The sequence below is a fragment of the Mizuhopecten yessoensis genome, unplaced genomic scaffold, assembly GCF_002113885.1.
Source record: "Mizuhopecten yessoensis strain PY_sf001 unplaced genomic scaffold, ASM211388v2 scaffold7087, whole genome shotgun sequence".
NCBI classification, from domain to species: domain Eukaryota; kingdom Metazoa; phylum Mollusca; class Bivalvia; order Pectinida; family Pectinidae; genus Mizuhopecten; species Mizuhopecten yessoensis.
Window position 1 is genome coordinate 707527 of NW_018406874.1, and position 15689 is coordinate 723215.

The window sequence follows — 15689 nt, forward strand, 5'->3', positions numbered from 1 at the left end:
GTATTGGTAGCATTATAGTTCTGTAGAAACCTTACAATATGGTCTGGTTAACAGGGTGTATTGGTAGCATTATAGTTCTGTAGAAACCTTACAATATGGTCTAGTTAACAGGGAGTATTGGTAGTATTATAGTTCTGAAGAAACCTTATAATATGGTCTGGTTAACAGGGAGTATTGGTAGCATTATAGTTCTGAAGAAGCCGTACAATATGGTCTGGAAAACAGTGCATCTTGGTAGAATTATCGTTCTGTAGAACCCTTACAATATGGTCCGGTTAACAGTGCATACTGGTAGAATTATAGCTCTGAAGAAACCTTACAATATGGTCTGGTTAACAGGTAGTATTGGTAGCATTATAGTTCTGTAGAAACCTTACAATATAGTTAACAGTGCATATTGGTAGAATTATAGTTCTGAAGAAACCTTACAATATGGTCTGATTAACAGGAAGTATTGGTAGAATTATAGTTCTGAAGAAACCTTACAATATGGTCTGATTAACAGTGAGTATTGGTAGAATTATAGTTCTGAAGAAACCTTACAATATGGTCTGATTAACAGGGAGTATTGGTAGAATTATAGTTCTGAAGAAACCTTACAATATGGTCTGATTAACAGTGTATATTGGTAGCATGGTTCTGATGAAGCCTTACAATATGGTCTGGTTAACAGTGTATATTGGTAGTAGTATAGTTCTGATGAAGCCTAACAATATGGTCTGATTAACAGGGAGTATTGGTAGAATTATAGTTCTGAAGAAACCTTACAATATGGTCTGGTAAACAGTGCATATTGGTAGAATTATAGTTCTGATGAAACCTTACAATATGGTCTGATTAACAGTGTATATTGGTAATATTATAGTTCTGAAGAAGCCTTACAATATGGTCTGGTAAACAGTGCATATTGGTAGAGTTATAGTTCTGAAGAAGCCTTACAATATGGTCTGGATAACAGTGCATATTGGTAGAATTATAGTTCTGAAGAAACCTTACAATATGGTCTTGTTAACAGTGAATATTGGTAGCATTATAGTTCTGTAGAAACATTACAATATAGTTAACAGTGCATATTGGTAGAGTTATAGTTGAAGAAGCCTTACAATATGGTCTGGTTAACAGTGCATACTGGTAGAATTATAGTACTGAAGAAACCTTACAATATGGTTTGGTTAACAGTTAGTATTATAGTTCTGAAGAAGCCTTACAATATGGTCTGGTTAACAGTGCATATTGGTAGAATTATAGTTCTGAAGAAGCCTTACAATATGGTCTGGTTAACAGTGCATATTGGAAGAATTATAGTTCTGAAGAAGCCTTACAGTATGGTCTGGTTAACAGTGCATATTGGTAGAATTATAGTTCTGTAGAAACCTTACAATATAGTTAACAGTGCATATTGGTAGAGTTATAGTTCTGAAGAAGCCTTACAATATGGTCTGGTTAACAGTTCATATTGGTAGAATTATAGTTCTGAAGAAACCTTACAATATGGTCTGGTAAACAGTGCATATTGGTAGTATTATAGATCTGAAGAAACCTTACAATATGGTCTGGTAAACAGTGCATATTGGTAGTATTATAGTTCTGAAGAAACCTTATAATATGGTCTGGTTAACAGGGAGTATTTGTAGCATTATAGTTCTGTAGAAACCTTACAATATGGTCTTGTTTACAGTGCATATTGGTAGCATTATAGTTCTGTAGAAACATTACAATATAGTTAACAGTGCATATTGGTAGAGTTATAGTTCTGAAGAAACCTTACAATATGGTCTTGTTAACAGTGCATATTGGTAGCATTATAGTTCTGTAGAAACCTTACAATATAGTTTAACAGTGCATATCGGTAGCATTAAAGTTCTGAAGAAACCTTACAATGGAGTGAAACTGGTCAACATTTACCAAATAAATTGAATACCTACTTTGAGGCTGTTGTGATCGATTCCCTTCTTTGATAACACTGTGTGATGATGGCATATATGCTTAATGGAAGGGTAGAGTTGAGGAAAGGATATTCAGTTTGTGTCTATCCTGGACATAGAACCTGTACAAGTATCCAGAATGTAATGGTTTGACTTTTGTTGACAGGATATTAACAGGATCATTTGACAAGAGTGTGAAGATCTGGTCAGTGGATGGTAAACCCGTACACAAGCTTGACAACTTCCTGTCAACTGTGTCTGGCATCTGTTACGTCCCACGTAACAAAACAGTTTGGGTGGCAGGCGGCACCTCCTACGCTAGTCTTTTTGATCCCAAGTCTGGGGACAATGTAAGAACAGGATCAATTAGTTTGTCTCCAAAATCATAGGCAGATCATTTGTTCATGAGAACATCTTTTTTTCACCTTGACAAATGTTTTCAATTTTATTCTAAAAAATCAAATAAAAGAAATTTGTATCATTCTGATTGATAAATAATTTGTAAAATATTTGGAAAATCATTTAAAAATAGAAGATTTAAACTTTTTGTAATATGATCAGATTGTAAATATGACATACACTTTCTTTTTTTTACAGGTTTCAGACTTCATTGGAACTTTTCAGCAGCAAGAAGAAGAAAAATATCAGTTACAGATGCTTAAATATTTTGGTGAATTAAATGAAGTTGTTGGTGAGTATTTAGGTTTTTAACTTTTTTGCAAATATTTCTGTACCTCATGATCAGGAGGTGCACAATTCCATAGCTGTTATGCCCCCTTGGGTATAGAGTTTCTGTTGGACATGTTGATTACAAATGTTTATAAGATTTATGATCACTGACGTATGTAATAAATATAATTATGTTTCTTCCATATTTACAGCTTCCACTAGTCGGCGCCACCTGGTGGTGTGGAAATACAACTCCTCCGGCTGTATTACTGCACTGAAATGTCGCAGCTCTCTAGAAAGTCTCTGTTACAGTAGGTACAAGCTCTCCACAGTTTTGTTACAGTAAATACAAGTACATGTACATCGTATGTATAGAAAAAATGTTGTTCAGGATGTTAAAGAATCTGATTTACATATTTTAAGGCATATAGATAAGGTATTTTGTCAATTCTTTTTGTCTTGGTATAAATTATGACAATGAATTATGCAGAAAACATATATTCTGGTAACTTTTACTTTCACTATTATTTATACAAAACCATGAGACTCCTGTGGTACAATTATAGCAGTTCTTAAAGCCCAGTTATTACAAGCTGGATAACTTTAGCAGTGCACCACTTATAATCTATACATTGAACTTATAATGAACAGTCAAAATTTGCTAAAGTTTATTGTAACAGAGATAAAATTGACTGAAATGGAATGTCTGAATGATCATGACCTGGACAACAGATCCTACAAGTTACAATAACAGTTGTGTCTGTCTTTTCCATTACCAGCCAAGAAAGTGCCTATCCTACTGTTCAGTGGGGACAATGAGGGTGTGATTATAAAATGGGAACGTATGCAATCAAACCACTTTATGTACAGGTAGGTTAACTTTATATACAGGTAGGTAACTTAATGTACAGGTAGGTTAACTTTATGTACGGGTAGATAACTTTATGTACAGGTAAGACAGTACATGTATATCATGTGACTTAGTTTTGTTGCCTCTTGGCTTTTGTTTGTCCTTAAAAAAATCATGTTTAAGACTTCTTCTCAAAAACTGCAGAACTAATTTCAGTAAGGGGTTCTCAGGAAGCTAACACTAAGCTGCCAGGCTCTGTAAAACAGGGTCCAAGGGGATCAATTAGCTAAATTTTCAGCATTGTTTTTCTTCCAAAAATCCATGAATCAAACACTTACTGGATTGAAGTCTAAAAGACTCATATATAACAGCTTTGTCTGTTTTTTGATAAATATTGTGATCACTCCTTAATATCATTTTGTTGTAGAATTTGTCATATTTGTATTTTGTGTACTACCATGCATTGCATATGTGGTTATTTCCAAGTCACGTCTTAACGATAAACAGCAGCTGTATTAGGAGACAATTGATGAAGTCACATTGATATATTTTACGAATGTGTATAATGTGAATGCACTTCTAATTAGTAGTTAGTATGTTCTCAACTTTATTGGGGTTTTCTCTGGCATGACTGTAGCTTTGATAAATCATTTCTGAAAAAAAAACGTACCTTGTAGGACTTAAGTAAAAAAATAATAAAGATGAAGTAAAAAAAAAATTAACAATGTAAAGATTGTAAAATCCATCTGTGCTAAACTGAAAATCAGACAAAAGACTCTAGATTCTAACTGACTGAACTATCTTCTCAATGGAATTGTCCTGGCACAGCTGTGATACACTTATATCGAAAAACGAAATTAAGGGGAGGTAACTGTAAATATAAAAATCCCGATGCAGTGAGTCTGGGATCCTAAAATTTGTGGTTCGAAATAACTTCAGTTATGTTTGACTTCAGAAATATGAAACAAATTGTTTCTGTAGTATTGAAATGAAATATTGTATATCCTTGTTAGAAGATTAATGATAATCAGTTGAATGGATTTATTTCTGTAGTAAAGAGATGTACCAGCTCAGTGATTCTAAGCTGAGGAAGCAGCGTAAGGCGGGGAGTAAGGCACGCGAACTGATGCTGGAACAGCAGATGAGTCAGAGCCTGCCCTCCCGGCCAGCAACGGCTCGACCCGAGACTAGGAGTAGCAACAGGAGTGTGCAAAGTCACTATGCCTTCAACAAACCCAGCATTCCACCTGTAAGTAACTCACTGTGAAGTGTTGAAGACACGAGTGTAATCAAGGAAATTCTATAAAGGTTGATGTTCTTGCTGTGATGCTGACTTCAAACTTGTACAAATGCAGCATTAAGATATTTCGTCCCATGTCTATCAATGAAGAAACCTTTTTTCACTTACAATTTGTGATTATCATGAGCTTAACAAAGGAGCATGAATGGTGTTTAAACGTTGCTGTGAAATAGCTGTGATGACATGAATACCTTTAAGTATTTAACTGCCCTATAGACACACATGCTTACAGTGTACATCATATTGCTGATGACTTTTTACAACACCATGTATCCAGGCCAGACAATTATCACAGTTCACTGATCATTTGCTTGTGCTTTAAATAAATACCATGCTTATTTCACAGACAGAGGGGCGTCGCAAACGTACGCGTACTTATGATTATCCTTCAATGAAAAGTCTGGTGAGAGTGTTCAAAAAGAACATTTTATGTTCCAAACATTTCTTTATATTCTAAATGATGTGGGAACTTCGGGACAATGTATTACATGTTTTTAACTTATTTATTTTTTACTTCTTGTGCCAGTTTAAGTGATAATGCTACTTTAAGTCTTTAACTTTCAGTGATCAAAATTGCATTTTTATTTATTTTTTTCCGTTTCACTTTTGTCTATAGAATACTAACCATATAAATCTTGCTTTAAATTTTGTCTCACTTTTAAAAATTATTACAGAAAGGTTATGTTTATGAGGAGTGTATTTTCATCAGAATCACTAAGAATGCTAACAGTTTGCCAAAATTCTTATCTCTGAACTAATGGAGTTGAAAGCAGAATGTAATTCTAAGCTATGGCTATTAGCAATTTAAGCAATGGGTGTTAGTTTGGCTCAAGTAGTCTCAAGTAGAAGCTTTGGTTTAATGAATTGTTGGTGTTTTAGCCAAAGTAGACTTACCAACAGTATGTACAAATCTGTATCAGCTGTTAGCTGATAACTCATTTTAGATTAGAAAAAATGTGGGAGTGATGCCTTCAATTTGTCAATTTCAAATTCCATTATGTTGACTGACAAACTAAAATACTACATTGTGCTGCTTTTTTGCTTGAATCGTAATTTTCTGCAAGCATTGTTTACATTTACAGTAGAATTAACGAACTTTTCCATTTTCTGTGTCCCATTAATATTGTCTCTTGCATTTTTTTCAGTTTTATTACCAAAATAAATGAAATATATATATAACTGCTCAATCAGGACTGATGGTACTATTTGTATTGATACAAGTTTATTGTGTATCACTCTTTGCCTCACATATTGTAAATGACATTGCCCATTTACAATAGATATCCTATGGGTAGGATAGTGCACTACATGTGTAGCTTGTCTACCTTCAAACACAAAAGATCTTTTATCAGTGATGACAATTCACTATAGAACCAACAAAATTACGTATTTCTATTCAGTTACGATGTTGTAGAGAAAAGATGGCTGCTGACGAGAGGTTTGGTCTGGTATATATTAAACACATACATGCTGGTAACCATTGAACTGTATTACAGGTATCCACCCACAACCACGCCAACACCACCATCCTCAAGATCATCTTTGTAGAAAGTCTGGACTTTATCATCGCTGCGTCCGAGGACAGTAATGTCTGTAAGTATCCTGTTTATCTACATCCTCAGTAATCATCTATTTCTAAGTAAAAGTTAGCCTCATGACTTGATGAGAAACTTCTCACATTATGTGTTGAGTTAGGATCACATATGTGTTTGTTAATGTGTGGTTGGTTTATGTAGTTGTGTGACACATGTTTTTAGGCGACATGTTTAAGCAAAATATATGTTAATAACTGGAAATAAAGATAAATTAAGAAATGTTGCTAAATTTGTATATTTAGCTTTTGANGTGGTTGGTTTATGTAATTGTGTGACACATGTTTTTAGGCGATATCCGTTGATTTTGACAGATGTTTGGGGGTTTATGTAATTGTGTGACACATGTTTTTAGGCGATACCCGTTGATTTTGACAGATGTTTGGGGGTTTGATGATGATGCAGTGAAAGCTCTCCAGCACATGAAGCCTCAGGACCTTCAGAAACTCATCAGTAAATACAGCATCCTCCTCGACTCCGACTCAGACCTACTGCCACAGAATGCCAAACAAGGGGTAGGAAGGTCATCATACACCATTCTCTCAACGTTTACCACACAGCTATACAGATGGATTAGACTATATAGAATGACAACAAATATCACTTCTAGAATTTTAAAAATAAAGCAAATATTAGCAATTTGTTGTGATTTGGTAATTGAAGCAAATCAAGAGCCAAACCGTTTTTGTAACATACCCAGTATTACTTATACTCTAGAGATGAGGTTTTTTGAGGAGTGTTCTGTACAATACTCAGTATTTTGTACACTGCATATATAGGCAGGCTTTTCCCTCTTACAATTAAACTGTCAAAATATATTTCTGTTTTATAATGGTGTCAATTGATCACAAGTACCGTCCAAACAACTATCATTAGTGCTGCCACAAGTGATCTGTAGATAGTACTGCTTAAACCAATTCAAATTCTCGATTTTATGAACGAATACTACCCAAAATGTAATTGGATACCTAGATTAATCTTTCACCAATTACCTGCATTGGTTTTGTTACCAAAAGTATAACTTTGATTTATGTAGATTACAAAAACAACTTTACATTCTGTTCCAAGTTTGTTTACCCTGTAGGTCCCCTGGTTAACCTACAGTAACAACTCTAGTTAATTTTTGAATTACACTACAAATCTAATGACCACATCAGATCTTTAGTTACTGTACAGTGTACTGATGTTTGTCTGTGATTGACTTGTTTTACAGGACGGTGACTCTGTGACAAATCGTGTGGCAGGTTTCGTGTGTAAACATGTGTTTGCTGGGCACAACAGCTGTGTGACGAGTCTAGTGGTGATAGGGAGGGACCAGGGGCTCAACTCCACAGATGTGGTGAGTACTATACAGGTCTGAGACTAGTGGTGATAGGGAGGGACCAGGGTCTCAACTCCACATATATGGTGAGTACTATACAGGACTGAGACTAGTGGTGATAGGGAGGGACCAGTGTCTCAACTCCACATATGTGGTGAGTACTAAACAGGACTAAGACTAGTGGTGATAGGGAGGGACCAGGGTCTCAACTCCACATATGTGGTGAGTACTAAACAGGACTAAGACTAGTGGTGATAGGGAGGGACCAGGAGCTTAACTCCACATATGTGGTGAGAACTATACAGCATTGAGTCTAGTGGTGATAGGGAGGGACCAGGGTCTCAACTCCACATATATGGTGAGTACTAAACAGGACAGAGTCTAGTGGTGATAGGGAGGGACCAGGGACTCAACTCCACATAGGTGATGAGTACTATACAGGACTAAGACTAGTGGTGATAGGGAGGGACCAGTGTCTCCACTCCACATATGTGGTGAGTACTATACAGGACTGAAACTAGTGGTGATAGGGAGGGACCAGGGTCTCAACTCCACATATATGGTGAGTACTAAACAGGACAGAGTCTAGTGGTGATAGGGAGGGACCAGGGACTCAACTCCACATATGTGATGAGTACTATACAGGACTAAGACTAGTGGTGATAGGGAGGGACCAGGAGCTTAACTCCACATATGTGGTGAGAACTATACAGGACTAAGACTAGTGGTGATAGGGAGGGACCAGGGTCTCAACTCCACATATGTGGTGAGAACTATATAGCATTGAGTCTAGTGGTGATAGGGAGGGACCAGGGGCTCAACTCCACATATGTGGTGAGTACTATACAGGACTGAGACTAGTGGTGATAGGGAGGGACCAGGGTCTCAACTCCACATATGTGGTGAGTACTATACAGGACTGAGACTAGTGGTGATAGGGAGGGACCAGGGTCTCAACTCCACATATGTGGTGAGTACTATACAGGACTGAGACTAGTGGTGATAGGGAGGGACCAGGGTCTCAACTCCACATATGTGGTGAGTACTATACAGGACTGAGACTAGTGGTGATAGGGAGGGACCAGGGTCTCAACTCCACATATGTGGTGAGTACTATACAGGACTGAGACTAGTGGTGATAGGGAGGGACCAGGGTCTCAACTCCACATATGTGGTGAGTACTATACAGGACTGAGACTAGTGGTGATAGGGAGGGACCAGGGTCTCAACTCCACATATGTGGTGAGTACTATACAGGACTGAGTCTAGTGGTGATAGGGAGGGACCAGGGTCTCAACTCCACATATGTGGTGAGTACTATACAGGACTGAGACTAGTGGTGATAGGGAGGGACCAGGGTCTCAACTCCACATATGTGGTGAGTACTATACAGGACTGAGACTAGTGGTGATAGGGAGGGACCAGGGTCTCAACTCCACATATGTGGTGAGTACTATACAGGACTGAGACTAGTGGTGATAGGGAGGGACCAGGGTCTCAACTCCACATATGTGGTGAGTACTATACAGGACTGAGACTAGTGGTGATAGGGAGGGACCAGGGTCTCAACTCCACATATGTGGTGAGTACTATACAGGACTGAGACTAGTGGTGATAGGGAGGGACCAGGGTCTCAACTCCACATATGTGGTGAGTACTATACAGGACTGAGACTAGTGGTGATAGGGAGGGACCAGGGTCTCAACTCCACATATGTGATAAGTAAAATAAAAACTTGTTTATTTTATAACTGTTTTGAATCAAAGTATTTCCATTATGATGAGCACGTGCATGCTGAGTAGCATTGTAGAGTATTGGCATCGTGGCATTCCAGCTGTACATGTGAAAGATTTGTGCTGCTCATTTGTCCAAAGAGCTTTTCATTACAAAAATGTATGAAAGAAAATATGTGCCAAACAAATATTTTGAGAAATTCAGAATTAATAACAAAGTCACCACCAGGCATGGTGAATTAGGTCCTGAACACCTGCATATTGATACCACACAGCGATATAAGACAACTTCTAAATTGTCATGCTTTACTTAATATGAAACTTAATATGAAAAGTTTCGTTGTGAATATTGAGTAAGATTATATCGCTGTAATACCTGTGTTGTAATATTAACAATGAGATTGTATTGGTGTTGGATACATAGCTGTACATATGATTTGTTACAGTTAAGTGCAGGCTGGGACCGAAGGATTTGTCTGTGGGATCTGGAGGCAGGAGAGTGAGTTAAACTTGGAATTCTTGTTAAACATTCTAATGTATATCTGCTTTACATTGTAAATAAATCAATGTTAGAATTGGTTTGTTTTGGGTTTGTCACTCTTACAGCAGTGAAGGTCATATGGAGACGAGTGCCAAGGAAATAGGATTTTAAGCTAACATTTTCTGTTTATTTCTGACCTTAACAGTGTTATATGTAGATGTATGATTTGATGACAGATACAGAGTGTATTTTGTAAATTCACATTTAGTCGGTTGGAAATCAATAGACACATGTGACAACACTTTATTTTATTTTTTTGTTATTATGAGCAGTTTACACGACACATTCAGAAACACGGGGAGCACTAACTTAGAGAACATGGAGCTGGCCTGTGATGGCGTCATCATGGATATGGACTACTCTGTCAAATAGTAAGAGGTCTACCTTATATAGTTCACTGTTAACTCATTTTACTGTCTACCTTAGATAGTTCACTGTTAACTCATTTTACTGTCCACCTTATATAGTCCACTGTTAACTCATTTTACTGTCTTCCTTGTATAGTTCACTGTTAACTCATTTTACTGTCTCCCTTATATAGTTCACTGTTAACTCATTTTCCTGTCTACCTTACATAGTTCACTGTTAACTCATTTTACTGTCCACCTTATATAGTCCACTGTTAACTCATTTTACTGTCTACCTTAGATAGTTCACTGTTAACTCATTTTACTGTCCACCTTATATAGTCCACTGTTAACTCATTTTACTGTCTACCTTACATAGCTCACTGTTAACTCATTTTACTGTCTTCCTTGTATAGTTCACTGTTAACTCATTTTACTGTCCACCTTATATAGTCCACTGTTAACTCATTTTACTGTCTTCCTTACATAGTTCACTGTTATCTCATTTTACTGTCTTCCTTATATAGTTCACTGTTAACTCATTTTACTGTCCACCTTATATAGTCCACTGTTAACTCATTTTACTGTCTTCCTTATATAGTTCACTGTTAACTCATTTTCCTGTCTACCTTATATAGTTCACTGTTAACTCACTTTACTGTCTACCTTATATAGTCCACTGTTAACTCATTTTACTGTCTTCCTTACATAGTTCACTGTTAGCTCATTTTACTGTCTACCTTACATAGTTCACTGTTAACTCATTTTACTGTCTCCCTTATATAGTTCACTGTTAACTCATTTTACTGTCGACCTTACATAGGTCACTGTTAACTCATTTTACTGTCTACCTCACATAGTTCACTGTTAACTCATTTTACTGTCTCCCTTATATAGTTCACTGTTAACTCATTTTACTGTCTACCTTATATAGTTCACTGTTAACTCATTTTACTGAAGTAATAAGTTCTGTAGTATGACGATTCTCCATTCAATTGTTTGTATTTCAAACTTACTATAGAAAATGTATTACCAACTTGAGATGTTATCTGTATGTGACATACTGTAGATGTACCAGAACTAGTCCAGGTAATGGTAGAAAACTTGGCCTCCTCTGTTACAGTAATGAGTTTGCCTACGCCTCCAGTGACAAGATGGTTTACATCAGGAAGTTTAATACCAACGGTGCCAAAATGACCCTCGTCAACACGCTCCAGGGCCATGAAGGGGAGATAACCTGTGTGAGGTGGAATCCTCATGGCAAGGGATCGTGGGTAACAGGCTCAGAGGATAGTACTATCAGGATTTGGGTGAGACATATTTTGTATTTGGAAACAATATGTAGCTAAATTAGATTTGTGCTCATTTAGCAGAGCATTAAAACGAATGTTCAAGATGAGGGTGGGGGGCAGGGAGAATGTACCAAAACAACTGGGTTCTCATAGCATAAAATCAGTTTAATTCACCTTTTATGATTACTTCTTCATTTCTTATATATCAATCTAGTTATTATCTTGGACATTATCACTTTTGGTGTTTTTATAAAAAAAAAAAAATGAATGATTATACAATTTAACCTTAAAAAGGCCGTCATAAGAAAACCCGAAAATAAAAGATTTTAGTATGAATATTGTCCAATCTAACACTAGCAGCAACAATGTTTATCCGAACTGAATAGGCACAACATCAAAATGCTTATAAGTATTAAACCTTATAGCAGATCTGGGCTGATCTCGTGACCTGGTAACAGATTCGTGTAGTAACACCAGGGGGGTATAGAGTGGTGTAGTGTATAGGTTTGGAGGTTCCAGGTTTGAATCCTGTTATAACGTAGCTTATAATTTATGATTATTCCTGGTCTGTAGCCACCAGGGTGATGACATTTGGTTTAACTGTTCAGTATGTGCACAAATTTTAAAATCCATTGATTGTTTTTATTTTCTAGGCAGGGCACGGTCTAAATGAGTGCGAGACAGTGTTGTCGGCCCAGGGTGGTGTGTGCTGTCTGTGTATTGACATGCAAAATGGAGCACTGGTAGTGGGTGCACAGAAATACATCAGGTATAATGTTTCACAAAAATGGTCACAGAATTACATCAAGTAAAATGACTCTCAAGAAATTAAAAAATTAAAATTTACTTCCTTAACCAATCAATAACTAAAGAAAGGTACTCTATGAATCTTCTTGTCTGGAGAAAATGATGATAAAGAATTAGAAATCAACACATATTTTTTTCAGTTAACTTCTAACACATTTAAGAGAAATTATGTTTTCCTAAATAATTACAGGGTGTATGACCCAGAGAGCTACAGACTGGCTCAGACCAATGAGGGCCACACAGACGCCATTAGAAGTATCATACATATTCCTGAGCGTAATCAGGTCAGTCCTCGTACCGTCAGTCATTGATGTTACGTTTGCAAGTGATGTCTTTATATCGTGAATAAGAAAGATTCATGTTTGAGTTTTCTTAAATTTGTTTCTCATTTTATATATTGTGATGCATATTCAAAGTATGTGGGAAATCAGCGCATTATCTTGATGTAATTTACAATAGTCATTACTAGTTCTTAAGTTCTTAACTTTTTATTTAGGAAACAAGGTTGTACATGTTTCATAAACAATAAGATTCTATTTGTATATGTACCAGATCTTATGTTTTGCTGTGAACTCCTAACAAATTGTTGTAATGTTTTATATGTTTTGTTATAATTGTATTTAAATCTCCTGACATATTGTAGTACGTCTCCTGTTCCTGGGATAAAACTATTCGAGTGTGGAATGGATGGAAGATGCCAAAACGAAAACGCCAATCCAAGGATGGCAAAAATGGAAAGGGAAATGAACCCAAAACTTCAACTTCAGCAGTGAAAAAAGTAGGATTTGTGGACCAGGAGGACACAGGAGGGGAAAGGGGAGATATGGAGAACAGCAAGATGGAGGGAGAAGATAATCCGGACAGTGAGGTGTTTACCGATACAGACGGGGAGTACGCATCACCGGGCGAGGAAACCGAGTGAAGGAGTATCGCTAGGCCAGGGGATCGAGTGAAAGAACATCACCCAGGCGACGATACGAGTGATGGAGTGGTGGGACAAAGACATAGAAAAAGAGTCACCAAGAGATAGACTGAACAGAAACAATGGAAGTGATATCAGGAAGTTTACATTTCTGGTGATGTATGGTGATAATTGATCAGTCAACAATAGGTTCTGTCTCATCATGATCCTTACCGAGACAAGACTATTATAAATTGTTTTGGGTCAACACTCGCTTTATTACGACAAGATCAACATATGTTCTGTGTGAACACAGTGTTTACTAAGACAGATCCGGAATTCCTTTAACAACTTTACATAAGGTAAAGACTGAATCACTCTAGGGTACAAGTATCAATTTTGGTACATAAATAATTGATTCAGGAGATAAAAAGGGACAAATTGAAACAGGCTGAGATAAGAATCCACAGTGGCCATGTTTATTTGGTTTACTGCGTATGAATCATGGTGTACAATTTTATCTTCATTTTTCCTGCCTACATTTGTCACACATATTGTTATCATGTGTTACAGATTTTCCAACTTCAACATTTTTGTATTCAGGGATTTAATTCTGATTGTAAGGAAAGCACCTGTTTTGCAGGGCACATATGAAACACCATCCTTGATATCCAGGGGTTACGCTCACTTTCACTCTGTACACCCCTGGAATATGTCATAGCGAAATTGAAGGCTCGGTGTGCCACCTTGTTGATGAGACCTATTCCAGGGGTGTAGAGAGTGAATGTGAGCGTAACCCCTGGATATTGAGGATGATGAAACACTGATGATATAGAAAATAATTGCTGATTAACTTTGTTTAAAACAACAGAGACTGTGATGCCCTTAGTTATATTGTAGAAAATATATGAACATGAAATTAGGATAGAATGCTATTGAGTTATATGCAAAGTGCTTTGAAGTGTGTAGGAGGAGAGTGAGATGAAGAAGTTTGGAGAGAGAGAGGGAGAGAGATAGAGAGAGAGATGAAACATTTAAAGGGCGAGAGATGAGAACCATGTAAGTGTATGGACATAATTATATAGATGTAAGATATGTTCAGATAGTACCTATATTTATGTAAATTATTCCATTGGTGTTTAGACGATGGAAAACTTTATATATGTTACATGTAGTTGTAAATTTTGGAAGTTTTAAGAAAAAGGAATGAAGAGTGGTTTCAACAAATATATCAAAACTTCGGATTTGTACAAACGGATATTCAATTTAATTGGCATTAACCAAAAAATACTGTTTATATTTTTTTAAATTGCCAAAAAAAGGAGAACACAATATTTTTATACCTTATGTTTATATATTTATACAATATTTTAGCGTCTGTAATACATGTATTGTACAATATTTTAGTTAGGTGTATATCATTTTCCGTCCTTCAAAATTCCTGCTGATTTCCATCAATGTGTGAAAATTGAAAAGAGATGAACCGTTCTGATTATTTTTCCAGATTAATATATATCATCAAAAATGAAAACAAAAGTTTATATGTATGACTCCCGATGTCCAAACCAATGACCCTGCATGATATGTAGCTGCGTCTGCAGACAGGCATCTACATACCCGCCAACCCTGGACATACTGAAAGAGGGTTATGACCCTCTTTTGAAAATTAAAAAGAGGGTCATAGTGCGCGACGGCTTTTTTCGCAACAAATATAAGAAAAATAGATTAAATTATATTTTAATGATGTAAAAGTTACATTCTACATTCATTGAACTGTTCTTCCAGCAGATCTAGCTGATCCTCATCCACAATACCAAATTCAAAGCTGAAAAATTAAAATTAGATGATCAAATCAGTTGCTGGTAGTTTAAAATCATTGTAAACATTATTACGTTTCCTGCTTACAAAAAGAGCTAGACTTGCTTGATAACTAAGGTAACCCTATCGATACATTTTTTCCACTTTCCAAAAAAACGGAATAATAATAAATCATGCTGCTGTCTTACTATCTTTCCAAAAACTAAGTAAGGAAGAGTTTAACAGACCTGCCTCATTTGTTTTTGCTTTCATATTAAGCTAAAAGTTTTGAAGAGCTTATCAGGACTGGTAACGAAAACCTTACTTTGTCCTATAAACGTTATCTTCGACTTTTTAGGTCACCTGAGCTTTGCTCAAGTGACCTATTCCAATCGCTTTTCGTCCGTCGTCGTCCGTCGTGCGTAAACTTTTACATTTTCAACTTCTTCTCAAGAACCAGTGGATGGATTTTTTTCAAACTTGGTCAGAATCATCCTTGGTAGATGAGGCTTCAAAATTGTAAAATTGGGATTCCTACCCCAACCCCTGGGGCCAGGGCGGGGCCCCAAAGGGAAAATTATCCAATATTTCAAAAATCTTCTTCTCCAGACTCA

The 15689-nt window shown here is 36.6% G+C and overlaps 1 protein-coding gene across 1 annotated transcript in view; it reads left to right on the forward strand.

Moving 5' to 3' along the window:
* Positions 1-13989, forward strand: part of LOC110453096 — a 27963-nt gene extending 13974 nt beyond the window's left edge. Inside the window, exons 3-16 of the mRNA XM_021501933.1 lie at positions 2092-2275; positions 2523-2616; positions 2807-2905; positions 3374-3464; positions 4498-4693; positions 6241-6337; positions 6715-6851; positions 7550-7675; positions 9837-9889; positions 10204-10302; positions 11402-11588; positions 12224-12339; positions 12568-12661; positions 13021-13989. Coding sequence (XP_021357608.1) covers positions 2092-2275; positions 2523-2616; positions 2807-2905; positions 3374-3464; positions 4498-4693; positions 6241-6337; positions 6715-6851; positions 7550-7675; positions 9837-9889; positions 10204-10302; positions 11402-11588; positions 12224-12339; positions 12568-12661; positions 13021-13299 — 1852 coding nt within the window. The 3' untranslated portion in view covers positions 13300-13989. The remainder of the gene's footprint in view (positions 1-2091; positions 2276-2522; positions 2617-2806; positions 2906-3373; positions 3465-4497; positions 4694-6240; positions 6338-6714; positions 6852-7549; positions 7676-9836; positions 9890-10203; positions 10303-11401; positions 11589-12223; positions 12340-12567; positions 12662-13020) is intronic.
* Positions 13990-15689: the final 1700 nt, after the last annotated feature.